Genomic DNA, 27923 nt, shown 5'->3' with positions numbered 1-27923 from the left:
TTAGTCCGAATTTCAGTGTGGTAACTCTTCTATTAGTTACTCAGGCTACATATTTCACCTTTGGTGTCCTTCTGTATCCTCACATTTCAAAAATTTCTATCTCCTCTTGCGTGTTGTCATACTATATAGAGTCTTAACTGCTATTTTTTTTAGCTTGCAGATGGTTCCGAGTATTGTGGACGCAGTAATTGTAGTGAATTTTTCTAGTGTATATTTTGCATTCTTCTTCTACCTGCGAGCTCACACTGGGCTATTTTTTGGATGAGCAAACTAACTCATGCTCACTGAGGTCGTATCAGTAGCAGTATGCACTAGTTGAGCAAACACACAACCTACAATAATTTTGCTTTGAGTATACATAAGGGTCAGTTGCTTAATGCTGCCTTTTGTCCCAAATTACAATTAAGCATTGATGTGGTTTAGCATAACAGTTAGTGAACTATTTACACAGTTAAGCATAGGTTTCCAAACACATTGAAAATTGGATTGATTAACAAAATGAAATGAGGTACTGTAACCTGGAGGCTTGTGAAGTAGTTGGTTCACTGGTTTGAATTCAACTTATAATTTATTACAAGCAAAAGAATAAGAAACTCATACAACAAGTTTGCAATATGATTCTGATGGATTTACTGCAAGTATTTAAATAAATTGATTGCCAGAGGAGAGCAAAGCAAGCAGAGCGACAAACAAAAGTTCCAAATGGTAGCTAATCCCACGTATTCTAGCACATATTCCGCAGTTTGTGATCTGAAATGATCGCAAAAGTTCCACTAAAACTCATTAAAAGATCAAATTAGTTCTGACACTGCTGTCAGTTCTGCTACTCCCTCACATATTACTGTAATGTCCAAACGCGGTCATCTAGAATCATGCTATCCTGAGCAACCTTAACACTTGCGAAATGATAACCACCCAGTCTTACCAAGTTTATCAACAAAGATCCCACTGATAGCACCAGACACCTCTGCTTGCTTACTCCAGAGCTGTATCACATTATCAACCATTCAAGTTTAAGATTGGTGCTTTCCCTGGGCCATCTTATCAAAACGATGCACATTACATTGATTTGTATACATTATACACATTTAATGAACATATTCATAAATTTACATGTGTTTACTTCTTGTTTCATATATAAATATCAATGTTTTATCCTTTTAATTTGTTATTTTTGCATTTGTGCTGAGAGGGAGCCACAGAACCTTACCAAGTGTTTCTGTATTCTGCCAGCTGTTGCAGCACCACTTCACACAAAGCATATTTCTTTATTCATACAAACTTACCAAATGCTATGAGGGGCATCCAATAAGTAACTCAATTTTTTTTCAAGGCCAAGTTCAGTTTAAAATATGTGGAATGTGTTGCAGGACATTGTGGAATATTCCTGCATTATCCCTTACAGTTTCATGAAGTTCAGATAGGTAGCAGCGCTATTCAAAATGACATTTGTAACAGAGGTGCTTTGCAAGCAGAGAGCTGTCATTGAGTTTCTTTTGCCAGAAAACCAGAGTATTGCAGATATTCATAGGCACTTGCAGAATTTCTACTGAGACTTTGCAAGGAACAAATGCATGGTGAGTCATTGGGCAAAGCATCTGTCATCATCGCAGCAGGATCATGCAAGCTTTCCAATCTCCCATGTACAGGACGGCTGCACCCAGCTGTGACTCCTGCAATGTTGGAATGTGTGGACACTCTCATTCGAGGTGATCGACAAATCACAAACACACACCTCGCTGCACAACTGGGATGTCTCTGTAGTGTTCACACACTTGTCCACCAGTTAGGGTACTCAGTGGTGTGTGCCCTCTGGGCTCCTCACTGCCTAACAAAGACCATAAAGAGCAAAAAATATCATTTGTGCAGAATTGCTTGCATGTTGCATGGCTGATAATGTCAATTTTTCCTCGAACATCATCACAGGCAATGAAACATGGGTTCATCATTTTGAATCGGAAACAAAATGGCAATCCATGGAGTGGTGCCACACCGCCTCCCTTCCAAAGCAAACATTCAAAGCCACACCCTCAGCCGGTAAAGCCATAGTCTTCTGGGACTCGGAAGGGGTTATTGTGTTTGGTGCAGTGATGAACTGTGAAGTGTATTGTGCTGTCATCAGGAAATTGAAGAAATGACCTCAGCATGTTTGTCACCACAAAATTGCAAGCTAACTTCTTCTTCTTCTTCTTCTTCTTCTTCTTCTCCTCCTCCATGACAGTTCAAGGCCTCACACTAGTCTGCACACCCGAGAGGAGCCCACAAAAACATCATTGGACTGTTTGTCCTCATCCAACCAACAGACTGGATATTGCATCTTCTGACTTCCATCTGTTTGACCCAATGAAGGCTTTTCTTCATAGGAATCAGTATGTTGATGATGGGGAGGTTATGTGTGAAGCAAGACCTTGGCTCTGATATCGACCAGAAAAGTGGTACCATGTGAGCGTACAGACCCTCCCAGCTAGATGGCATAAGGGTGTATGGTTTAATGAAGATTATGTTGAAAGGTAGTTTTTTGTAGCCAAAAAGAGCGGGGAGTAATATGGTGTATTGGAATCTTGAATAAAACCAACCTGCTTTCAGAAAAAAGTGTGTTCATTACTTACTGGTTGCCCCTCGTCTTTACATAAATTATTACCTTATAGGCCGTGCTGCAATGTCAACATGCTGAAGCTAACTGATAGTGTACATGTGCAGAATTTTTGTTTTATCACTGCTGAATTAAATATTATAAATAATTTAGTTTTGTATATATCGTACAATCAAGCTTGCTCATTGTGTAGCTGAAATCATTATCTACTCTGGGTGTGTCTTACAAAGCAGCATATCTGCAAATGGTTATTATTTTTTTCTAAATAAATGAACATTTAAACTTTAATAACTTCCAAACAAGACACCATACAGTAGTGCTCAAAAGTATTTTGTAGAAAGTATTAGTTACATTTACATTGAGGCAGGTGTGTAATAGAAGAAACTGCCAGGACATAACTGAAGAGTAAGTAAGTATAATCCATTTAGTACAAAACTACATTTAGTTTAAACAAAGGTATATTACATTAAAACAAAAACAAATCTTGCGGCTTGAAAGTAAGTTGTAGGTTTAAGAGTGTAAGAATAAAACAAAAGTATTTTGGAATCTGAAGAACAAAACTATTTCGTTGGATAATCGTGGGCTTTGATCACAGCTGCACATCGATTTGTCATTGAATCCACAGGGTTTTGAATGGGTCACGTGGGTGTTTTTACCATTCATCCAATAACGCTGTAACCTAGTTGGTCTTCTAACTGCATATTACCCACCAGCCTGTGAATTCTGAGTACAAAAGTGCCACGAAAATAATACTCTGGGGAAATGGTTACCCTTGTAAATAAACCACAGACAAATCTGTTAAAATCTCGATATATTTTTGAGGCCCAGTGGCCACCAGTTTTGTATGTGTACATTTTGTTACAGCAGTGCAAAAAGTTCCAACTGCTTTGATCAGAATTTGTAGCACACTCACGAACCCAACTTTTGCCTCTTGACCCGAAACTACAAATATGATAGACAAGTTACTTGCACTAGAAGGCACATAATAATATTCAGTAGTGCTACTCTCTTTGAAACTGTACCTGCCACGCAGGTCCTGATACCTCACTGCGCCAAGATGGTTTCGGAAATGCTGACACTTTTGCAATGAACATAAAATAACTTAAATTTCTCCCTGTTGCAACCAAATTGTCTTCAGTGGCAACAATTTCTCAACACTGAGACAGCACACAGTGGAACAGTAAAGAAAACTAACTTACTTACTTACTTGCATCTACAATGCAAGGCATTGTGGCTGGCAAAAGCTTTGCACATTGTTTGACATCGTCTAAGTCTCTGAGTATATCACCAAGCCAAAAACACTTACAATCACAAAAACAAATTCACTTCCTACACAAACTGAAGATTTCCAATGTTAGTTTTGTAGTACAAGCAATGACAAAGCCTACTTTGCCACAGCTGCAGTGCCACCTTGCGACATGTGCGCTTGCTCCAGACCCCATCCGTGTTCTCCTGAACAATGGCCCATTCTCCTGTATCTTGTCCCACCAGGGTGAAATTATATCACACTCACACTTTTAATAATTTTGAATGTTTTTGCTACTGGAATACATTCTGTTGACACCTCCAAGTGACACCATTGCAGAATGATATCCGCCAGAATTTTACTTCTCTCATAACCATTCCAGTCCTTAATATAATCAGGCCCTACTTTCTATGTTGCTCTGGACTTCTCCAACTGTTTGGAAAGAACAGGAGTCTGCTGGTGCAAACTATGCAGTATTTTTGGGTTTAGGACACATTTCATATCCATCCACTTGCCTTTGAAACTTCCAGAAGCATTGTCTGTGCCAGCACACTGATGACTTGCGTTTCTTGACCAGCACTGTCCCATGCTGTGGCACTGGCAGAGCTCGCCCGCTTTGAGCAATTGGGACTTAAGATCGACCAGCCAAATTAAAATATAAATATATCGTGAGCTGTTAATCGAATCATGTTGTGGTTTTCACCTTCAACAATCTAATAAAGTTCTCTATGCAACTAGATACGCTATTAGTTGCTCATGTTTACTTTAATTATTTTGGTTTTTGCCATCGGGGGTGAGGTGTACAAAGGGCGTGGCCAAGGGACACGGGTATCACTGCTACGTATCAAGGCAGCAACAAATTGATCCTTGTTTGAGTAGCTTCTATGATGAACACATTGATGCAATACATCTCAGAGAAGTTCAGTTGGTTTTAGATCTTGGCTTTGGCTCCAAAAGTTTATTTTTTTTTATCTGAAAAGAATTTTTTTTTAATTACTGAAAGTGTGTTCCGAATCATTGGTCTGCTGAAATATCCAATTATGTGGCTTGGTCTTTCTCCCGTATGAAACCATTTTATTTTCTAAAATGTCACTCTACAGGAAACAATCCATTTTGCCATCTATTTGGACTAGAGGACCAAACCCACACTGAGAGAAACATCTCCACACCATGACCCTGCCACCACCGTGCTTATTGCCAGTACCTGGTACTTCTCAATGCCCCTTTGGTTTTTTGGTTGACATATATTTTGCACACCGTCAAACGAAAATACATTAAATTTACTTTCATCGGTCCATAAAACTTTAGACCAATCTGTAGCATTCCAAATTTGATGTTTCTTTATAAACTCTATCCCAGACTTACTATTTTCTGAAGTTTTGAGTGGTTTATGTGATGGTCATCTACCACTTAAATCACCAGCTACTACCTGACATTTTATAGTAGAGACAAGTAGGTTCTGTCCATTATGCTACTCCAGATCATCCCTAATTTGTCAAGTTCATTTTCTAGGACCAGCAGCTGACTGCCTACATATCATTCTGTCCTTCCACCTTGTTGCTTTCAGGGGATGATCTGACCTTGGCTACTGATCCTTCCTGTTGTTGCTGTCAATTCCACACACTTATTAGTTGTCACCACATGCTGTAGTCTCTAGCAACATTAGACTGTGACTTTCCTTTCTTTAAAGCATGTGAATTGGCGTTTCTCACATGAACTGAGTATTCTTTGTATTTTGGCATGCTTCTTGTTGTCTCTACAAATAAACAGATACTGTCAGAATGCCTAAGTAACAATAGGCAATGAATACCATACCATCAAAGCTAATTACAAAATACTTTTAGGCTAAAGGAAATGTAGTGGCAACTTCCGCCACCGAATGTATCAGGATGACCAAATGTAGCGGGAAGAGGTAGAAGGCACCATATTAAGACTTGTCCGAGCTTTCCAAGTGATTTATTGTTTCCAACTACTGTACCATGTTCCCCTCGGTCTGCGTCACCGGGTCCTGCAATGCTGAGGACACCACTTCGCTGTCTGCGAAACGGCTTGGCGCAGAATGGCTGCCTCAGCGACCCGTGCACACACTGTGTGTCGGCCTTGTACGCCAGCAGAGTTGTGTCGTCGTCAGGATGCCAGCAGTTGGCACAGTGGTCTGTGTCCTTGCCGAATCGGTGCCGCTCGGTGTGAGCTGCAGGTGGCCAGCTGTGTGCTTCCCGCCGGCGTGGCTGGGATCGCAACAACAGCAAGCCCCCACGATCCCGCGTCCGAATCTGCGGCCCTCGCCTCAGAATGCCTCCAGCAAGTGTTGGAATCCAGGACGCTTGCCTGCGGTAGCGAGCCGTGGAGTGGCCTGCTGCTGGCTAGCTACAGATCCTGCGTCGGCCTCAGAGGGTCGAACCAGCGACCTGCTGTGGACTGGAAGACTGGCGCCCCATCTGCTGCTGCATGTTGCTGACTGTTTTGCTTCGCGTCACGTAGGGTCAACTGCCACTTTTCAAGCCATTCATGTATTTTTTCTAAACTGCAAAATGATTTAGAAAAAATATCTGAATGGTGTGAAAAGTGGCAGTTGACCCTAAATAACGAAAAGTGTGAGGTCATCCACATGAGTGCTAAAAAGAACTCGTTAAACTTCGGTTACATGATAAATCTGTCTAATCTAAAAGAGTAAATTCAACTAAATACCTAGGTATTACAGTTACGAACAACTTAAATTGGAAAGAACATATAGAAAATGTTGTGGGGAAGGCTAATCAAAGGCTGCGTTTTATTGGCAGAACACTTAGAAAATGTAACAGACCTACTAAGGAGACCTCTTTTAGAAAACTGCTGCGTGGTGTGGGATCCTTACCAAATAGGACTGACGGAGTACATCGAAAAAGTTCAAAGAAAGGCAGCATGTTTTGTATTATCGCGAAATATGGGAGAGAGTGTCACAGAAATGATACAGGAATTGGCTGGAAATCATTAAAAGAAAGGCGTTTCTCGTTGCGACGGAATCTTCTCACGAAATTCCAGTCACAAACTTTCTCCTCCGTATGCGAAAATATTTTGTTGACAATGACCTACATAGAGAGGAACAATCACCACGATAAAATAAGGGAAGTCAGAGCTCGTACAGAAAGATATAGGTGTTCATTTCTTCCACGCGCTATGCGAGATTGGAATAATAGAGAATTGTGAAGGTGGTTCGATGAACCCTCTGCCAGGCACTTAAATGTGATTTGCAGAGTATCCATGTAGATGTAGATGTATTCATAACACACTAGGTTGGCCAGTGGGCCCCTTCTGCCTGTGTTTTGCGACATGCAAAACTGCTACATATATTCTTTCAGAAATTTGATGGCCCTGTTGCCTCTATTCTACTTTGCAGCTGTTGGTATGCGTAACTCATTGCAATATGGCCCGCACCTGGCTGTAACTTGTGCTCAGAGTATTGCACAAAACTAACTTTCCCTAAACGTTGGTGCTGCTACAGAATATATACTTACATTGTTATTGTCTGACCTTGCTTGTTTACTGGATATGTAACCACAGCAGCATGAGGCTCTTGATGGAGTGACACAGTAATATCTGTTGCTCTGATGTGACTGTATGCAAACAGTACCGACAGCATAACACCACAACTGCAAAATACTTCTGTATACTACTGTATAAATATGATAACAATTTTATTGGCCTCCCACCAGTTTCAAAGATGTCCTTTTGACTTTTTTAGCAAATATTCAATTCTTTCAGTGTAACTTTTTATCACCATGCCATCTTAGTATTCACCCCCCCCCCCCCCCCCCCCTTCTCACCAGTCATGTTATACTTGGGCTTTTCCCTGTGTCATGCTCTGTCAGCGCACCTGTCGGCCCTTGACTGCCTCACTTACACCTTGGCACCGTCCAACCTTACTGACTCATGTTGCCCAGTCATACACAGCAACAAGCTGGCTCTCTGCTGCTTGCCTCTACACAGTGCTAAGCAGTCCGGCCAAACCACTCATCCTGTCACATACGTCAGCTTGCTTCTGCAGTGTCAGTCACATAACTCACTAATATACTTACAGAGTTAACATACATTGTAGTAATGGTATAATTCTTTTGATATTAGTATTTATAGTGCACAATTTGTGCAAATATGAGTACTTGCTTGACTTGTGAAATTTTAGTGTCTAGGAATTGCTCATTGATGTTGTAAGTGTATGGGAGTTCTGAGTAGTATGTAACAAATTGTTAATGAAGATATATTTCAACAAACAGGTAACAGTATTGAATTTTGAGATAATTTACTTTAAATTTTCAGGTTGCTTTTCATCGCCAGAATAGTCATTTTGCTGCTACTTACGAGTCTTGCAGTACTGCTGCTTTCAAGCATGGTCGTACGGAGACAGTCAGGCCTTGCACAATGGCCACTAAGGTAAAGAAAAAACAATTCTTGTATTTGTAACTTTGATTACCATAACTGACTGTTTTGCATATGTCCCTCATAATTACTTATAACTACTATGAATTTTTAAAGAAAGTGAGCTTTTCCAAAGAAAAATCCAAACTTAAAATTCTTAGTGATCATCTTAGTTTGCATTTCTTCGATGCTCATTAGATCTTCTTTGTAAAGGCTGTCTCATTTTGTACTTCCAAGAAACAATATCAGTTGAGGCACAATCAACATCTCACCCATCTTAGGATTGTTGGAAAATGTTCCAGCTTTCCTTATCAGTTAGTCTTCTATAGGGAAGGTTTCCTTAGCAACCAAAATTTGTGCAGTAAATGCAAAATACAGGTCAGAATGCACAGTGAGATGATAGACCTTGATTGACGTTTGTAACTTGGAGCATAAACATAGAGAAGAAAGACTTTGATTTCCTTTATTAGACTGTATGTTATCTGATTTCTACGTGAGAAGTTCTTTGCTGATTGAAGGACTTGATTATTTATGTCAAATGGAACATTTCACTCAAGAATACAGATGTATCAGAACACTATACTGAATAAATATTTTAAGGCTGTAAAAGTTTGTTTCAGTTATCAAGGAAAATGCTTTTAATCACATTTCTGTACAAATGTACCAGTTCAGACTATGATCTTCTTTAGTTAAAGAACACACTATGAGGAAGAATTGTAATAACCTTTCATATCATCATGCACCAATATTAACACTGAAAGGAATAGAGGATAAATCATATCCTATGTGAGTAAACAAAATGTTTATGAATATGAGCTATGCAGTTACTCAAAGCCAATCATACCTGTAAGAAGTTTACAATACAAATAAATTTAATGACAAGTACAGGGTAATTCTGTGATGATGTTGCAAGCTTTCAGGGATGATGGAGAAGGGTAAATGTATCAACTGGAGGTAAGGTACCCTGGTCTGGAAACAACTAAGCCAAAAGTTATGCGAAAATTGTTCTGATACCTCTAACAGTGGACATCTTCTACTGCAAGCTTTTTTTTATTTCATATTTTTGAATAAGGTACTATGGACCAAAACAGGAAAAGATAGTCCAATAAACATGGGCTCTAAAGCAATTACCTTAAGAGCCATGAGCTCTTGTTCATCATTGCTACTGTGAAACTCATCTCATTCACTGAACAAGTGCTTGTATCTCTTAAGGCATGCATTATAGAACCCATGTTTTCTAGCAATTTATTTCTTGTTTTGGTCCATACCGCTTCTCCTCAAAATATGGAAAGCAAAGAGCTTGCAGTAGAAGAGATCCACTGGCAGAGACATTGGAACAATTTTCACGGATTACTTTCGATTCTATCATTTCCAGGCCAGGGTCCCTCACGTCAAATTGATACATTTACCCTTCTCCATCATCCCCGATAGTTTGTAACATCATCACCAAGTCACCCTGTATAATATATTCCTTCAATAATTTGTCACTCAGGTGGATGCAATATCAACTTGCCTAATAAAGATCAGATCAAAACACATTAGCACTGTACTAAGTTGTTATTGAAGTTTTGTCTTTTTTGTGCAGTCACTTTCAAGACAGATTAAAATGTTCATTGGTAGGGCGACTTCATAAAAAACAGTTTACTATTTTGTTTGTGTGTTGTGTCTGGGGCTAGATGATCAGTTGAGCACAGTAAGTATTTTTGTAAATGTAATGAAATAATTTAAAGGTATAGCCTAGAGCATTTTGGGATTAGAGGAAAGTTCACCAACGGTCCTTTTTATTTGTAGGTTGTGTGTCCAGGCGTTTAGTGTACCCAGTCAGGTTAGGCGAGGTGTTGGGGTCCTTAGTATGCGTTATGGGTGTAGACTAAGTGTTCATCTGAACATAGTGACTTTATTTCTGTACAGAGTGCAATCAAGCACACCCGGAAACTTTTGTCAGGCTTCCATAGCTGCATCAAAAGGTATCTTTACCTGTTTAGTATCTAGGTCGATTTAGGAGTAGTCAGGAAGAAAATATGTCCTAGCTATCTGGGTGCTGTTACAGAGGAGAACACACAACTCCTCAGAGTTCCCTGAACTAAGAACAGTGAATGTGCGTCCTATGTACTCAGCAGGGAATTAGCAACTGCTGTCAGCAAGTACTCAGAATTTCACATAGTTAAGGTAAGTACTGGCCATTCATTCTGTCTTATTATAATTTTAGTGCATTCTTACATGAATTTTCCTTCAGACACACACAAATGATTTAGAAGTGAAAGGCAATAGGTAAGATGAGCTTGTGGCATATAAAGAACAAATTGTTACTCAACTGTAACAAAACATGATATACAGTTTATGACAGAACTCTTCCATATGTGAAATTTTATTATCACTGATAGATAAAATACTCAACAAAGTCGGAAATTTGAAATTTTTGGTTGTGAACCTAAATTAAAAGGTTTCCTGGAAGTATTACATTCAGGATCTTGTTCAGAGATTAAGTGTTACTGTTTTCACAAGAAGACTAATTCACTTAATCTCTGAAACAGAAATACTTCTTTTTCTTCAAGATTTTACATTCTGTAGCATCATATTTTTGGAACATGTGTGCATTTACAATGAATATTGTTAGCCAGAAAAGAACGGTCAGAATACTGTAGTGTGTATTCACAAACTTTGTGCACACTGCTGCTATAGTGTGTCACAATTAAAACTTATTTCTGTACAATACTCCTTGATAAGGCTGATCTACACAATTACTCTGCAATTCATAATTAAGTGCCTCATGTAGAGTTCATTGAACCACCTTCCCGTTTGCTCTCAAACAGTGCATGGGAAAAACGAACACACAAGTCCTTCCTTGCAAGCTCTGGTTTCTCTTATTTTATTATGATGATCATTTCTCCCTATGTAGGTGGGTGCTATCAAAATATTTTCACATTTGGAAGAGAAAGCTGGTGATGTAAATTTCATAGTGCTGCAGTGAGAAACTCCTTTGTTTTAATGATTGCTATCCCATTTTGCATATCATATCCATGGCACTCTGTGCCCTGTGTTGCAATAAAATAAAATGAGCTGCCTACCTTTGAACTTTTTTGATGTCCTCTGCCAATCCTATCTGATGCCACACAGTAATACTCCATAAGAGGACAGACAAGTGTGAGATAGGCAGTCTCTTTAGTCGACCTGTTGCATCTCCTAAGTCTTCTACCATAGACCACAGTCTTTGGTTCACTTTTCCCACAACATTATCTATGTGATCATTCAAGCTTAAGTTATTCATAATTGTAATCCCTAAGTATTTAATTATATTGACAGCCTTTAGATTTGTGTGGTTTATCATGAACCAAAATTTAGCAGATTCCTTTCCGTACTCATGTTGATGACTTCACGCTTTTCATTATTTAGAGTCAATAACCAGTTTTTCACCATACAGATATCTTGTATAAATCATTTTTCAGTTGGTTTTGATCATCTGATGACTTTATGAGATGGTAAATTACAGTGTCATCTGCAAACAGTCTAACTTGGCTGCTCAAATTGTCTGCTCTTCCTTGGGTAATGCCAGATATTACTTCTATCCAGGATGGCATAATGGCAGTATTATGAAAAGGATAGTTTGCTACTCACCATATAGCCAAGATGTTGAGTTGCAGAGGCGTGAGCGCACACACACACACACACACACACACACACACACACACAGATGTTGAGTTGCAGAGGCGTGCGCGCACACACACACACACACACACACACACACACACACACACACACACTGCCATGGATATCATATGCAAAATGGGATAGCAATCATTAAAACAAAGGAGTTTTTCTCACTGCAGCACTATGAAATTTACATCACCAGCTTTCTCTATAATGCAACTTGCACAGATATGACTACAGTCTCTGGCTGCTGGGCCAGACCCTGACAGCTTACATTTTTGATTTTGAGGGGACTCAACATCTCTGCTATATGGTGAGTAGCAAATTATCCTTTCCATAATATTGTCAGATATTACTTCTGTTTTACTTGATGACTTCGTGTCGGTTTCTGCGAACTGTAACTTTTCTGAGAGGAAACCTCAAATCCAGCCTACAACTGAGATGATACTCCATAGGCATGGAATTTGATCAGGAGTCACTTGCGAGGAATGGTGTCAAAAACCTTCTGGAAATCTAAATATGGACTTAATCTGAGATCCCTCCCTGTCAATAGCACTCATTACTTCATGAGAATAATGAGTTAGTTGTGTTTCACGGTGATATTTTCTGGATCCGTGTTTGCTATTTGTCAATAAATCATTTTCTGCAAGGTAGTTCATGATGTTTGAACACAGTGTATGTTCCAAAATCCTACTACAAATCAGTGACAGTGATGTGGGCCTGTAATTCTACAGATTACTGCTATTTCCTTTGTTGGGTATTGGTGTGGCCTGTGCAACTGTCCAGTCCTAGGTACAAATTTTTTGATGAGTGAGTAGTTGTATATAATAACTAAGTATGGAGCTACAGTTTGGTCTCAAGAAGAATAGAGAATTGTGAGAGGGCTGCGGGGAGTGGAGTAAGCAAGCTCCACCCACCGACTCCCACCACATAAGCTGCCTGGGGGGAGAGTGCAGGGGGAACAAGTCACGCTAACATCAAGCAGTACTGGCAACACAGTTGCATGCACATACAGTTCGTTAACCAAACAGTGCTGATAGTGCTATCTGTTAGTTGCTGCTGCTGCTGCTGCAACAGCTATCAGCTCAGCTGCTACACATTGCCTATCAAAGAGGGAAAAACTGAGATAGGCGTAATAAAAGTTCATGAAATCAAAATTAATGATTTCATGATGAATGACAGTGCTTGTGGCTACTATTTCCTTATCAGTTCTTGTGGAATATTCGGAATTAAAAAGAACCAGTAGTAAAACTTACATTGTTGCAATAAAAAGAGAATGAGAAACATTTTGAGCAGATATTTACATATATATCACTGAACTGTATCTATACATAAATCTCACAGGCTCAGTCTCAGTAAGTTCCTCATCTGTGCAGGAGGCATTACTGTTGCTACAGTCAGATTCAGCAGTACCAGTGTTAATTTCATCTGTTGCGAGTTCGACAGTGCTGTCACGTCTCCAATAATCTTCTTCCAGTCACTGGACCTTCCTGCAGTACCCTTAGCAATCGTGAGGAGTTACTGACAGAAGACAATCAATTTCAATAATGTCACGTAGAAGAAGGTGTAATTAGATAATGATGAACACTAACTTCACTTAATGAAGGTTTATTCAGCACTTGCACATACAAGAGTGTGGAGCGAATTGCCTCTGGCCAGAACACATACGGTATATATACAGTTACAGAACATTCCAGTACAATGATTCTTGACATTTGTGGATACTTCTAGAATGTACTCGAACAGAATATAGAAATTAAAATTTTACAGTTCAGGTGAGTTTTTAACTCACGATCCTCCATGCTACAATCCAGTATCATAACCACTACACCACGGTGACCGTGCTACTCAGCTTCTTCTGTGTCAACATTAAACAAGCTGTCTTTGGACATGTCCCCTGAAATGATGAATTCACTAAGCAACCATTTTACTTTTGCCTATGCTGGTTCTGCCGACCTTGTCGTCAACGGGACATTGAACACAAAGCTCTACTGAACTCGACTCACAATTGTATTGTTGCAATCAGAGAACAGTGTGGCCTTTCTCTTTTGCCATTTTGTTACTCCCACATTTTTTCCAGGTCTATGTTCTGGAATTAAAGCAAACAGAGCCTGCTTCCTCATGCTCTCATTACAGACAACACGTCTCTTTTTCAGCCATTTCAGCATCCTCACTTTTGTGTCATACTATGTGGGTGTTTTGTTGTGCTCTCTGTTATGGTATGGAGCATTGTACACCACAATGACTGATCTTGGAAGAAGATTTAGGGGAACCATATTTTCAAATCAACTTTAAAAGTTTCCAGAATTCATTTGAGCATGGTAATCACCTTTTGTGGGTTTAGCCCAGAATTTTAGTTGGTCTCCCTGACGAAACCATTCCCCGATCAAACACTTCCGGTAGTAAGTCTTTTAGAGGAGATCCCCCACACCATAATGCTGATAATCTGATCCTTCTGCCAACATTTACCAACTATCATATTACTATCTGTCGAAGTTCAATCCAGAGGGAATGTTTGTGTGGCTGCTTTCCTAATATGTTTCACTTCTGCAATTGAAATGTGACCACTAGTCAATAATGTCTCCACATTTTAGGAGTAGATGCCTCCTATTCTGCATTGTTTTCCATGTGAATCCCATGGACAACAAAGTACTCTGCAGAGATGTAATACCCCAACTCCAGATGATCTTTTCTTGGAGTATCGGTTGAAATCTCCGCAGACTGGGAGCAGTCCTCTGCACCACGTACAGATCTTAGATTGTTCCTCTGAAGACACCCTTGTTGATTTTAACCAACAGAATTTTCCCAATAGATCTTGACCTAAGTGAAAGAAAATGTGAGAAATGACAGAAAGTAGAATTCAATTTTATGCAGAATGTAAAGTTACAAGTAACAAGAAGAGTTCCGAAACGGAAGGCTGTACTTTTTGAAACCACTTATAAAGTAGTGTAGATTATGGTCCCATGTATCACACAATGCAGCCACAATTAAGTGAATAAAAATAAAGATAGCAGCCATTTCTATCACAAATGATTATATAGTCAAGGCCACCACAGCTGCAAAAATGCATCTTGGAAAATAAAAAAATCACTTCAGCTGTATGAAAATCCTTTTTTATTGGACATGAAATAAAAGTCCAATAAAAATAGGGTGGCCATACAGCTGAAACAATTTTCTATTCTCAGAGATTCATTTCTATTACTCAGTATTATTTGTTACTAAGATATAAAGTATGTTTTTACAACCATCTACAATTTGAGTGGGCTCATGGACTAATGGTTGAAAATAATTTTCTGAAAAAGCATACAGTATGATTTTGGTTGATGTTTTATATATACCTGCTTTAAAAATGTATTTTTGCCAATATATCAAGGGTAAATAGAAGTCGCTACCAACTATAATTGTGTGAGTGGGGTGGTTGTTGTTGTTGTTGTTGTTGTTGTGGTGGTCTTCAGTACTGAGACTGGTTTGATGCAGCTCTCCATGCTACTCTATCCTGTGCAAGCTTCTTCATCTCCCAGTACCTACTGCAACCAACATCCTTCTGAATCTGCTTAGTGTATTCATCTCTTCGTCTCCCTCTACGATTTTTACCCTCCACGCTGCCCTCCAATACTAAATTGGTGATCCCTTGATGCCTCAGAACATGTCCTACCTACCGATCCCTTCTTTTGGTCAAGTTGTGCCACAAACTTCTCTTCTCCCCAATCCTATTCAATACTTCCTCATTAGATATGTGATCTACCCATCTAATCTTCAGCATTCTTCTGTAGCACCACATTTCGAAAGCTTCTATTCTCTTCTTGTCCAAACTATTTATCGTCCATGTTTCACTTCCATACATGGCTACACTCCATACAAATACTTTCAGAAATGACTTCCTGACACTTAAATCTACACTCGATGTTAACAAATTTCTCTTCTTCAGAAACGCTTTCCTTGCCATTGCCAGTCTACATTTTATATCCTCTCTACTTCGACCATCATCATTTATTTTGCTCCCCAAATAGCAAAACTCCGTTACTACTTTAAGTGTCTCATTTCCTAATCTAATTCCCTCAGCATCACCCGACTTAATTCGACTACATTCCATTATCCTCGTTTTGCTTTTGTTGATGTTCATCTTATATCCTCCTTTCAAGACACTGTCCATTCCATTCAACTGCTCTTCCAAGTCCTTTGCTGTCTCTGACAGAATTACAATGTCATCGGCGAACCTCAAAGTTTTTATTTCTTCTCCATGGATTTTAATACCTATTCCAAATTTTTCTTTTGTTTCCTTTACTGCTTGCTCAATATACAGATTGAATAACATTGGGGAGAGGCTACAACCCTGTCTCACTCCCTTCCCAACCACTGCTTCCCTTTCATATCCCTCGACTCTTATAACTGCCATCTGGTTTCTGTACAAATTGTAAATAGCCTTTCGCTCCCTGTATTTTACCCCTGCCACCTTTAGAATTTGAAAGAGAGTATTCCAGTCAACATTGTCAAAAGCTTTCTCTAAGTCTACAAATGCTAGAAACGTAGGTTTGCCTTTCCTTAATCTTTCTTCTAAGATAAGTCGTAAGGTCAGTATTGCCTCACGTGTTCCAGTGTTTCTACGGAATCCAAACTGATCTTCCCCGAGGTCGGCTTCTACTAGTTTTTCCATTCGTCTGTAAAGAATTCGTGTTAGTATTTTGCGGCTGTGGCTTATTAAACTGATTGTTCGGTAATTTTCACATCTGTCAACACCTGCTTTCTTTGGATTGGAATTATTATATTCTTCTTGAAGTCTGAGGGTATTTCGCCTGTTTCATACATCTTGCTCACCAGATGGTAGAGTTTTGACAGGACTGGCTCTCCCAAGGCCGTCAGTAGTTCCAATGGAATGTTGTCTACTCCGGGGGCCTTGTTCTGACTCAGATCTTTCAGTGGTCTGTCAAACTCTTCACGCAGTATCATATCTCCCATTTCATCTTCATCTACATCCTCTCCCATTTCCATAATATTGTCCTCAAGTACATCATCCTTGTATAGACCCTCTATATACTCCTTCCACCTTTCTGCTCTCCCTTCTTTGCTTAGAACTGGGTTTCCATCTTAGCTCTTGATGTTCATACAAGTGGTTGTCTTATCTCCAAAGGTCTCTTTAATTTTCCTGTAGGCAGTATCTATCTTACCCCTCGTGAGATAAGCCTCTACATCCTTACATTTGTCCTGTAGCCATCCCTGCTTAGCCATTTTGCACTTCATGTCGAGCTCATTTTTGAGACGTTTGTATTCCTTTTTGCCTGCTTCATTTACTGCATTTTTATATTTTCTCCTTTCATCAATTAAATTCAATATTTCTTCTGTTACCCAAGGATTTCTACTAGCCCTCATCTTTTTACCTACTTGATCCTCTGCTGCCTTCACTACTTCATCCCTCAAAGCTACCCATTCTTCTTCTTCTGTATTTCTTTCCCCCATTCCTGTCAATTGTTCCCTTATGGTCTCCCGAAACTCTGTACAACCTCTGGTTCTTTCAGATTATCCAGGTCCCATCTCCTTAAATTCCTACCTTTTTGCAGTTTCTTCAGTTTTAATCTACAGGTCATAACCAATAGATTGTGGTCAGAGTCCACATCTGCCCCTGGAAATGTCTTACAATTTAAAACCTGGTTCCTCTTAAACCAAGTGTTAGCTATGATTATGTTGTGCTCTGTGCAAAATTCTACCAGGCGGCTTCCTCTTTCATTTCTTAGCCCCAATCCATATTCACCTACTATGGTTCCTTCTCTCCTTTTTCCTACACTCTAATTCCAGTCACCCATGACTATTAAATTGTCGTCTCCCTTCACTATCTGAATAATTTCTTTTATTTCATCATACATTTCTTCAATTTCATCATCATCTGCAGAGCTAGTTGGCATATAAACTTGTACCACTGTAGTAGGTGTGGGCTTCATATGTATCTTGGCCACAACAGTGCGTTCGCTGTGCTGTTTGTAGTAGCTTACCCGCATTCCTATTTTCCTATTCATTATTAAACCTCCTGCATTACCCCTATTTGATTTTGTGTTTATAACCCTGTAGTCACCTGACCAGAAGTCTTGTTCCTCCTGCCACCGAACTTCACTAATTCCCACTATATCTAACTTTAACCTATCCATTTCCCTTTTTAAATTTTCTAACCTACCTGCCCGATTAAGGGACCTGACATTCCACACTCCAATCTGTAGAACGCCAGTTTTCTTTCTCCTGATAACGACATCCTCTTGAGTAGTCCCCACCCGGAGATCCGAATGGGGGACTATTTTACCTCCGGAATATTTTACCCAAGAGGACACCATCATCATTTAATCATACAGTAAAGCTGCATGCCCTCGGGAAAAATTACAGCTGTAGTTTCCCCTGGCTTTCAGCCGTTCGCAGTACCAGCACAGCAAGGCCATTTTGGTTATTGTTACAAGGCCACATCAGTCAATCATCCAGACTGTTGCCCCTGCAACTACTGAAAAGGCTGCTGCATCTCTTCAGGAACCACACGTTTGTCTGGCCTCTCAACAGATACCCTTCCATTGTGGTTGTACCTACGGTACGGCTATCTGTATCGCTGAGACACACAAGCCTCCCCACCAACGGAAAGGTCCATGATTCATGGGGGAGGGGGGGGGGGGGGGTGAGGGGGGTAGCTATTTGAAATAGACTCAAGTTTTCTGTGAACTGTTCAGCAACTGTATCATCTGAGCTGGGTGGTTTAAATCCCATAAGATTTCACACACATTTGAGCTGGGTGTGGGGGGAGGGGGTTGGGGAGGGGGTTTCAATAGGAGGAACCAATTATCAATTTATTCTAGTTGTCAAGTATAACTTCTACTGATAGTAAACCATAGGAACTATCTACTTCAATTGTACTACAAGGTAAACTGCTTCTGATAGGAATAAACATTCCATCACCAACTTTACTTAATCTATCCTTTCTGAACATGGTTAGGTCCTTTACAAAAATTTCAGTTGAATTTATCTCTGGTTTTAGCCAGCTTTTCATACCTGTAACAATTTGGGCTTCAGTGCTACCTGTTAGCACTTGGGGCTGTGTTCTTTCCCAACACAGCTATAACAATTTACAACTACAATACTGTTTGTTACTAAGTCAACCCTCGTCCTGTGTTTGCCCTGCATCCCTTGAGACTGACACCCTTTCTATAATTTCTTAAGATCCCATGAGACCCTGTAATGTAAAAAAAAACACCCAGTCCTCTCCACACAGGTCCCACTTCATGTGTAGCAACTTCTAGTGTGTAGTGGACCCCTGACCTATTAAGCAAAACCTGAAATCCCATCACCATACGGAAGTCGAGGACTCGACAGACTACACAGTCGCAGAACCATCTGAGCCTCTGATTCCCGTCCTCCGCTCCACTCTGTACCAAAGGTTCACAGTCTGTGCTGTCGACGATGCTCCAGATGGTGAAGCAAGATGGCAGTCTTTACCACTTCACTTAGACACCTGAAATGAGAGAAAATCTCTTCTGATCCAAACCAACAAACATTGTTAGTACTAACATGAGCTGTTACCTGCAGTTGGCTGCACAAAGTGTACTTAATGGTATCCGAAAGCACCCATTCCACATCTGGACTGACTGCTGCTGGCATACATATAGAGTGCATCCTGTATTCCTTCCCTTTCTTGGCAGCCATATCCCTAAACTCCCAGCTACCAGTAATCCCACCCTTTGTGACAGCTCATATTTTTCAGGCTGAGAGGCTTCACCTGAAACAAGGAAAGCGACTGCATCTGGTTCAGGATGTTTGTCAGATGAACCAGGAAGGCCCTCCAGTCAGCCTCCCAGGAAGTCTTTTGCTTCCTGCTACACCTTGGAATGACCTCCCACTCAACCCTGGGCGAGGGGTAAACCTCAGTGTGGGCACTACTTGGTGTAGCCACAGCAGTGCACCAGTCAGGGGTCGTGTGGGACATGCTGTACATTCCTCAGGTGTGAAGGGTCACCAATTCAGCTTGCTTCTGAGCACATCAAACACAGTTCTTATCTATACCAAAGACAACAGAAATATATTCTAGGGTGTTGTTAAAATGTGGAACTGTGCCCAATACATATACAAAGCAGTACCACCACCGCCCTCATGGTGTGTATGGTCTGGACGTGGTCGCTGTTTGATTAAAACCAGTTGCTATTTTTTAATAAATATTCTACTGCAATCAAAATTATTTTAATTTTAGAATACTGTGTCATTTGTCAAGATGAGTGATATCCAAACCAAAACTGTAACCCCATGCCATGAAACGGCATTTTTTTCATCCACCAAACTGATGCAGTATTGTTGTAATTCCCTTAAGATTTCTCAGTCAGTTGTACCGCCTGTCTGAAATGATGATCAACAAATTTTGGGTTATTGTCATTACCAGAAGCAGCTTGAAGACAGTGGGCCATATTTTCTTATTGCGAACTATATCGAAGGTTAATTATTTGGAATTTCCAGTTTTGAAATGTAACCTCTGACTGAGAATATTATATTTAGCTTTGCTTCTTAATTGCTCTCTCTCTCTCTCTCTCTCTCTCTCTCTCTCTCTCTCTCTCTCTCTCTCTCTCTCTCCTTCCCTCCCTCTATCCCTCCCTCCCCCTCTCCCTCTCTCCACCAGTAAATTTGTAAAGGCTGGTAAATTGTCTTTGGTTCTCCAACTTTAAAAATTCTTGAATTTGTTGTTTACAGTAACTTACAAATCACGATTGTTTTCAGGCATTCTGTGAGGCTATTAACAATCAACAGAGGCCAAGTAATTCTGAACTGAGGTCACTTATCGAAAAATGTTCTGAAGTACATGGGAAACTTACAAGAGAAGCAGCTATGGGTAAGTACTTGTTTGTATGTTTTAAGAGAAGGGAGTTATAGAAAGTTATGCTGTAACAACAAATACTATTACTTATTTTAACTAGTAATACTAGCTTTGAATTGAGGAAATCTTGTCTAAGTGCACTATTTCATATTCAGTGCAGAAGGTTTTTGGGGTAGGGGTAAGTAGTAATGTAAGCAATCTCTTTACTAAACATGTTACATCTCCCAAGTGCTCTGCCAATAAATCGTAGTCTGTGGTTAGCTTTCACCACATTATCTATGTTATTGTTCCAGTTTAAATTATTTGTAATTGTAATCCCTAAGCATTTTGTTGAATTGACAGCCTATAGATTTATATGATTTATCGTGTAACTGAAATTTAGCAGATTCCTTTCTGTACTGATGTCGGTGACTACACACTTTTCATTACTTAGCCAGTTGCCACTTTTTGCACCATTTAGATATATTTTCACAGCATCATCAGCAAACAGTCTAAGAGGGCTGCTCGTATTGTCCCCATATTGTTTATATAAATTAGGAATAGCAGGGGGCTATAACACTTCTTTGGGAAATGCCTGATATCACTTCTGTTTTACTCTGACATCTCATCAGTTATTATGAACTGTGACCTTTCTGACAGGAAATTATGAATTCAGTCGCACAGATGAAATGATACTTCACAATGACATGATTTGATTAGAAGTTGCTTGTGGGGAACAGTGTTAAAAACCTTCTATAAATCTAGAAATATGGAATCAGTTTGAGATCCCCCATTGATACCACTCATTAATTCACGTGAGTAAAGAGCTAGTTGTATTTCAAAGGAACTATGTATTCTGAATCCATGCTGACTGTTTATCAATTGATCGTTCTCTTTAAGGTAATTCATCATCTTTGAACAGTTTGTGTTCCAAAATCATACCCAACTTGATGTGAGTGATAGAGGCCTTTAACTCAGTAGATTACTCTTATTTCCTTTATAGTTGCTCAGTATGGAGATATTGTATCAGCATACTCTGAAAGGAATCTGATTGGCATACAATCTGGATCAGAGGACTTGACTTTATTAAGTGATTTAAGCTGCTTTGCTACTCAGAGGATATCTGTTTCTAAGTTATTCATGTTGGAAGCTATTTGTAATTTGAATTCTGGAACTTTCTCATTTTCCGTAATGTTTAATATTTCTTGTAGTTTCGGATATTTTCTTGCTTCTGTCTTGCTTTTCCATATACAGTGATTTCTTGACCTATTTAACCAGTTGCTCATCTGTTTGTGCTTTCACATTTTATGTTTTACTTCTTTCTTAATGTTCTTGATCGCATCATTTTTCTGCCTCACATATCAGAAGTATTATTTTCACTTTTCACTGTTTGTTTGAGCTTATCAATCAGTTGAATATTTATTTGTTTGTCCAGACTCATTAAACCACTTTTCCTTGTTTGTCAAGTTATAAGTTAGCCTCTTTTTAGTGTACCTTGATTGAAGTAGTACAGAAAGTGTGTTTGTAAAAATTGCTAATATAGAAAAGTATATCATCAGATTCACTTCAAACCAATCGTCAAACATAAAAGCAGGCCATGATTTTTTTGATTCGGATGTGTTCTTTTTTTAAATAGCAATATTGTAGTGTCGAATTTTAAAATATTATGTTAGGGAAAAATATTTTTGGTATTAAAATTTTACACAGTAAATGTTTTAATTGTGAGTTTGTTTCTCAGAAACAACAGCAAAATTCATGTAATCTCTTTTGAATGGTTAATGTGAAAATGGTTGACTGTAGATTTTAACTGAAATGAAAATAGGTTTTCTGTATTCTCATGTGAAATAGTGTGAAGGGTCTCCACTACTTGATGTTACAAAATGTGCAGTGTGTGTATCATACTGCTTTTTTTCATTATTTTGTATATTGGCATTACATAAGCCATGGATCCATGTGTTCACTATCACAAAAAGGTAGCAGATGTAGGAACATGGCTTTGCATGAACAGACCTCTTAATATTGTAATAGTCTACATAAATTGTGGTGTTGAAAAGTAAAGAACGGATCAGGCAATAAGTGTGTTTCTATTACTGTAAAATTAGTGTATTGTTCATATTACCATTGGTCAGTAAGAGTTATGGCTGGAAGGAGTGCTGCATTGGAGGCAGTGGCAATCGTGGTAGATTTTCTTGCAATGAGCCAATCACCATCTCAGTCTACATCTACTCAATGTAAACAGAATGAGACTAATGATTCCAAGGCTTAACCAGCTGCACCTCAGTTCCTCATGGTATCACGTACTGAAGGAAGTCAGTCTATAATTCAGAAAGGTGTTGACTTCAATTGTTAGCCCTGTGAAATCCTGCTCTCATTTACACAATGGCACTTTGCTTTTGGAGACAAATTATGATTCTCAAGCCAAACAACTGCTTACAGCTTCGATCCTCCACGACTGTCCTATTCATGTTGAGACCCATTGAACACTGAATTCTTAACGTAGTGTTATTTACACTAGGCTAATCAAGGGAGAAATCTAAACTAACCTCTCTGATCAGGGCGCCAGTGCAGTCCATCGGGTCATGAAAAAGGTTGATTCAACCTTAGTACCTACACACACTCTTTTTCTTACATTTGATAGAGTTGTGGTACTGTCAAAGATCAAAGTGGGCTGTGAAGTCATGATAGTCCGAACATGTATTCCAAAGCTGATGCACTGCTACCAATGTCAACATTACAACCACACTTGAGTGTCCTGGTGAAACCGGGCAAATGTGTTCCTTGCAGTAGGGATGCTCATGAGGGCGATTGCCTCTCTTCTACCTGCTGTATCAATTGCAATGGTGACCATGCAGACTCATCCTGAGAATGTCCAGTTTATGTCGATGAGCCAGCCATCCAGTATATCCGGGTGAAGGAAAAAGTGCCTTACCCTATCGCTCACAAGTTGTTTGCTACTCGAAAGTCCTGTGTTTTGCCTCCTCCAGCTGTGCAAAAAGCCACTACATCTTCTCCTCCGGCGGTGAAATAACCTGATACAGAACCAGCAGCCCGGAAAGGACAAAAGGAATATTCCCGCAAAGACTTTTTAAGTCCCACCAACCAACAAGCGTCTGAGTCTTCATCTGCCAACCGCAAAGGCTCCAAGAAATCAAACAAAGGCAAACGATCTTCTCCTTCGCTGACTCAGAGATCCTCTTCAATTGTGTTGACACATGATACCATCACCCAGGCCACCTCTGTTTCACTAGTGTGCACCACCAATCATTTTTCTTCCCTGGAATCTACAGGCTGACCCAGTGAGAATGATGATGCCTCTGTAAATCTCACGGTGCCGGATCCCACAGCCTCTGCACCCTGTAGCAGTGAATCTTCGAAGGCTGGTGCATTTGTGGCATTAGCTCCAACATGGAGGAATTACAGCTGCTCTTGGAATCACAGTGTCCACTTGTTTTCTGCCTCCAGGAAATAAAATTGTGTCTTCACAACCGCTTTGACCTCTAGCATTTTTTTCCAGTCCACTTTGACCTCCCCTGAGGATGGATTCCATCTTATGGGAGAGTTATGCTGATAATCTGGTATGAAGTTCAAAGTCAAACCATATTGCTGAACGCCTGGCTGAAAGCTGTTGCAGTCCACATTTTATTTCCTCGCTTCACATTTTCTCTTTGTAAAGTCTACATCCCTCTGTCATTTGGTGTCACTAGGGCAGACTTCCTCCAGCTTATTGGCAAACTCCCTCACCCCTTTTTGCTGCTTGGTTACTGTAATGTTCACCGTCCCCTTTGGAGCTCTTCCGGAACCTGTTGGAGAAGTGCCCTCTTGGCTGACCTTCTCAATCAATTCAGTCTCATCTGCCTTAACACTGGAGCTCTCATATTCCTTTCAGACTCCACACCCACCTACTCCCACTTGGATTTCTTGTTCTCCACTGCCCAGCTTGCCTGTAGTCTTGAGTAGTCTGTTCTCTCTGACACATACTCAAGCAACCATTTCCCGTGTGCTATCTGTTTGCTGACTCCTACCCCACCTGTGTGTAAACCCAATTTACAGTTACCTGGAAACGAGGTCCATTCCCCAGTTTCCAGCCTGACCCTAGCAAATGATGTCATTGTAGACCCCACTGCTATCTCCAGTACCTTGGGCTGCTGTTTTGTGGAGATCACCCTGGCTTCCTCCACCAGAAACGCATGGAGGATTCTTAGGTGATATCCTTCTCCTCTCAGAATCACGAATGCTACAATGCCATCTTTAATATGCAGGAGATAGATCATGCTCTCCCTTTGTAACATCCTACCGGTTAGTGAGTAGTTAAGAATAGTTTAAATACTTGTGAATATCTTGCCCTCGGTGGCCCTCGACGACTGCATACACGAGCTAAAATATGTTTGTTCAATAACTAGAGGATACCATAATGGATTTCACTACAATGATGCAGGCCACAACTGAAGTAAAGTAAGTATGTAGCTTTATTCATTCCAAAACCTTTATCATGATCTCATGATCAATCTTCTGTGTAATAAGCCTCGTTACTACCACTACAGCTAACCGATGGTAGCACATACCACACTGGCGATATTAAATAGTCCAGTTGCAGTAATTTGATAGAAATGCGTGTGTGAGGTCCATTGCATTGTTTAACACTAATACGCCACAAAGTACGAATATAAGGCCACATATCATTCTGCCTTTTGTGATATTAAATCAGACTGTTTAACACTCCGAAATAACCTGTCACTGCACTGTTATGATATGCTGTTTTAGACAATGTCCAACACACGAGTTGCTCTATTGTAAATCCAAACCCGAAACATGCACCAAGAACTTGTCTCAACTGTACGCACAGATCTGTCCTCTAGAGGGTCCAACACTCATCTGCCCTTAAAATACTTGAGGCTGAGTATTTATACTCTTCCTACAATGTACTATTGGTTATAATAATGCAAAACATAATTTATAATATAAAATAGTTTAACAACATTATCGAACACTCTATAATATTCCCTACTTTGCTAGAACAAGTTTAAGATGTTTTCTAAACACACAAAAATCACATTAATATTGAAATTGCAGAAATAAACATTCTAACAATGCTAAATGTTCAATTATCTATATTTTGTTAATTAGGCTCGAGATTTAATTCCTACAATTTACAGAGGATGGGAACGAAATACATTATTCTTTTATCCAAACATTTTCCATATGTTAATTTCCAGAATCTGATCTTGGTTGTTTATGGTACAAAGGGTATTGTAACTACTATTGTTTGGTATTGCTATTATACTTCTAAAAGCCTTTTTCCTATTATCGAAAAGTAATTGAATTTAATTATAGCTGGAGATATAAGAGTATTGATCTAGTAACATGTAGTGCAGGGGCGGTAACCATAAGCCTGGAATGTTACAATTTCATCCTGATATTCCACCACAGGACCAGATGATGTTCACATTCATTTGTTGCAACACCTTTCTCATGTGGGCAAGCCCTTTCTCCTTCATATGTACAATTGCATCTGGGCGGATGGCACGCTTCCCAGATGCTGGGATGAAACCACTGTCATACCCATACCTCAGCAAAGTGCAAACACCTTCCTTCTAGCTACTGCCCCATTTCTCTCACCAACTTTGTTTGCTTCATGATGGAATATATGATTCATGCCTGGCTGGTATGTGGCCAGAGTCTCACAGTTTATTAACCACTGCACAATGTGGATTTCAAGCGCACCATTCTGCAGTTGACCATCTCGTTACTTTGTCAAACTATGTCATGAACAGTTTCCTGTGAAAATACCAGACACTGGCTGTGTTTTTTGATTTGGAGAAAGCCTACGATACCTGCTGGAGGACTGGATCATCTGTATTCTCTACTCATTGGGCTTCTGAGGCCACCTGCCTCATTTCCTTTGGAAATTCTTAAAAGACAGAGTTTTCACAGTACGTGTGGGTCCTGCCTTGTCGGGCACCTTCACCCAGGAAAATGGGAAACCTCAGAGTTCCGTCCTGAGTGTTAATCTCTTTGCTGTAGCCATTAAGCCTATTATGGCCTGTCTCCTGGTGGTCATCTCTGGCTTGCTTTTTGTTGATGATTTTGTGAGATATTGCAGATCTCCATGGACTTGTCTCTTAAGCGGCATCTTCAGCGATGTCTCAGTTGTCTTTACTCATGTAGCATTGACATTGGCTTTTGATTTTCCACTGACAAAACTGTTTGTATGAATTTCTGGCGGCACAATGGGTTTCTTCCACTGTCTTTACATTTTGGGCCTATTGCTCTTCCGTTTGCTGAAACTAAAAATTCCTAGGGCTCATGCCTGATGGGGAACTTTCTTGATCCTCCCACATGTCTTACCTGGCCGCCCACTGTACCTGCTCCTGTGTCCCCTCAGTGGTACTTCCTGGAGAGCGAATCGGACCGCCCTCCTGCATTTGTGCCAATCCCTTGTCTGTTCAAAACTAGACTATGTGTGTTTCGTTTATGCATCTGAACATCCATCCATCTTACATCGTCTAAGTACAGTCCACCATCATGGAATCTGTTTGGCCACTGGTCCTTTCTACTCTAGCGTGGGTGAAAGCCTCTATGCAGAAGCTGCCAAACTACTGCTGTCATACTTGTGGGAGCCACTGTGATGTTTATGTGGTTTCCTGTTCATGTCAGTCTGATGGGAAATGATGCTGATGACACTGCTGCCAAGGCTGCAGTTGCAGTCCTCCAACCTCTGCCCTCTAATTCTTACATTCCTACTGATGATCTGTGTTGCCGTCTGTGAGCAGGTGGTGTCACTTTGGCATCACCACTGGTCTTCCCTTCATGGTTTCAAGTTCCAGGGAATTAAACCTCTTCCGGCTGCTTGAGTGACCACCTCTTGGCCCTATCGTCATGAGGAGATCATTTTAGCTAGGTTGCGTATTGGGCACTATAGTTGTAGCCATCGCCATTTGTTAAGTGGTTATCCCCTACCACTTTGTGTTCATTGTCGTGAACCTTTGACAGTTCACCATTTCCTGAGCGAATGCTCTTTTTTTAACCACTTTGTATGTTTGTCATCTGAGTTATCGGCCATTTTAGTGAACAACGTTCGGGCTTTCTACTGAATGAGGGGCATTTAATCAGTAGTTTGGGATCTCCATTGTCTCTTTGGTGTATTTTGTGGACCTTCCTTCAAATTGAAGTCCTTGTTTTTAGCTCTTTTTCCTTCCACTGATTGGGCTCAACACAGTCACTTGCTTTTTCAAATTAGATAT

The 27923-nt window shown here is 40.1% G+C and overlaps 1 protein-coding gene across 4 annotated transcripts in view; it reads left to right on the top strand.

Moving 5' to 3' along the window:
• LOC124721965 (carnitine O-palmitoyltransferase 2, mitochondrial) overlaps window positions 1–27923 on the top strand; it is a 150614-nt gene that overhangs the window by 108667 nt on the left and 14024 nt on the right. For all 4 annotated transcript variants that reach the window (XM_047247129.1, XM_047247130.1, XM_047247131.1 and 1 more), the window contains exons 10-11: window positions 8133–8246; window positions 20607–20718. In XM_047247129.1, coding sequence (XP_047103085.1) covers window positions 8133–8246; window positions 20607–20718 — 226 coding nt within the window. The remainder of the gene's footprint in view (window positions 1–8132; window positions 8247–20606; window positions 20719–27923) is intronic.

The sequence above is a fragment of the Schistocerca piceifrons genome, chromosome X (genome assembly GCF_021461385.2).
Source record: "Schistocerca piceifrons isolate TAMUIC-IGC-003096 chromosome X, iqSchPice1.1, whole genome shotgun sequence".
NCBI classification, from domain to species: Eukaryota; Metazoa; Arthropoda; class Insecta; order Orthoptera; family Acrididae; genus Schistocerca; species Schistocerca piceifrons.
This window is presented reverse-complemented; position numbering and strand designations above follow the sequence as displayed.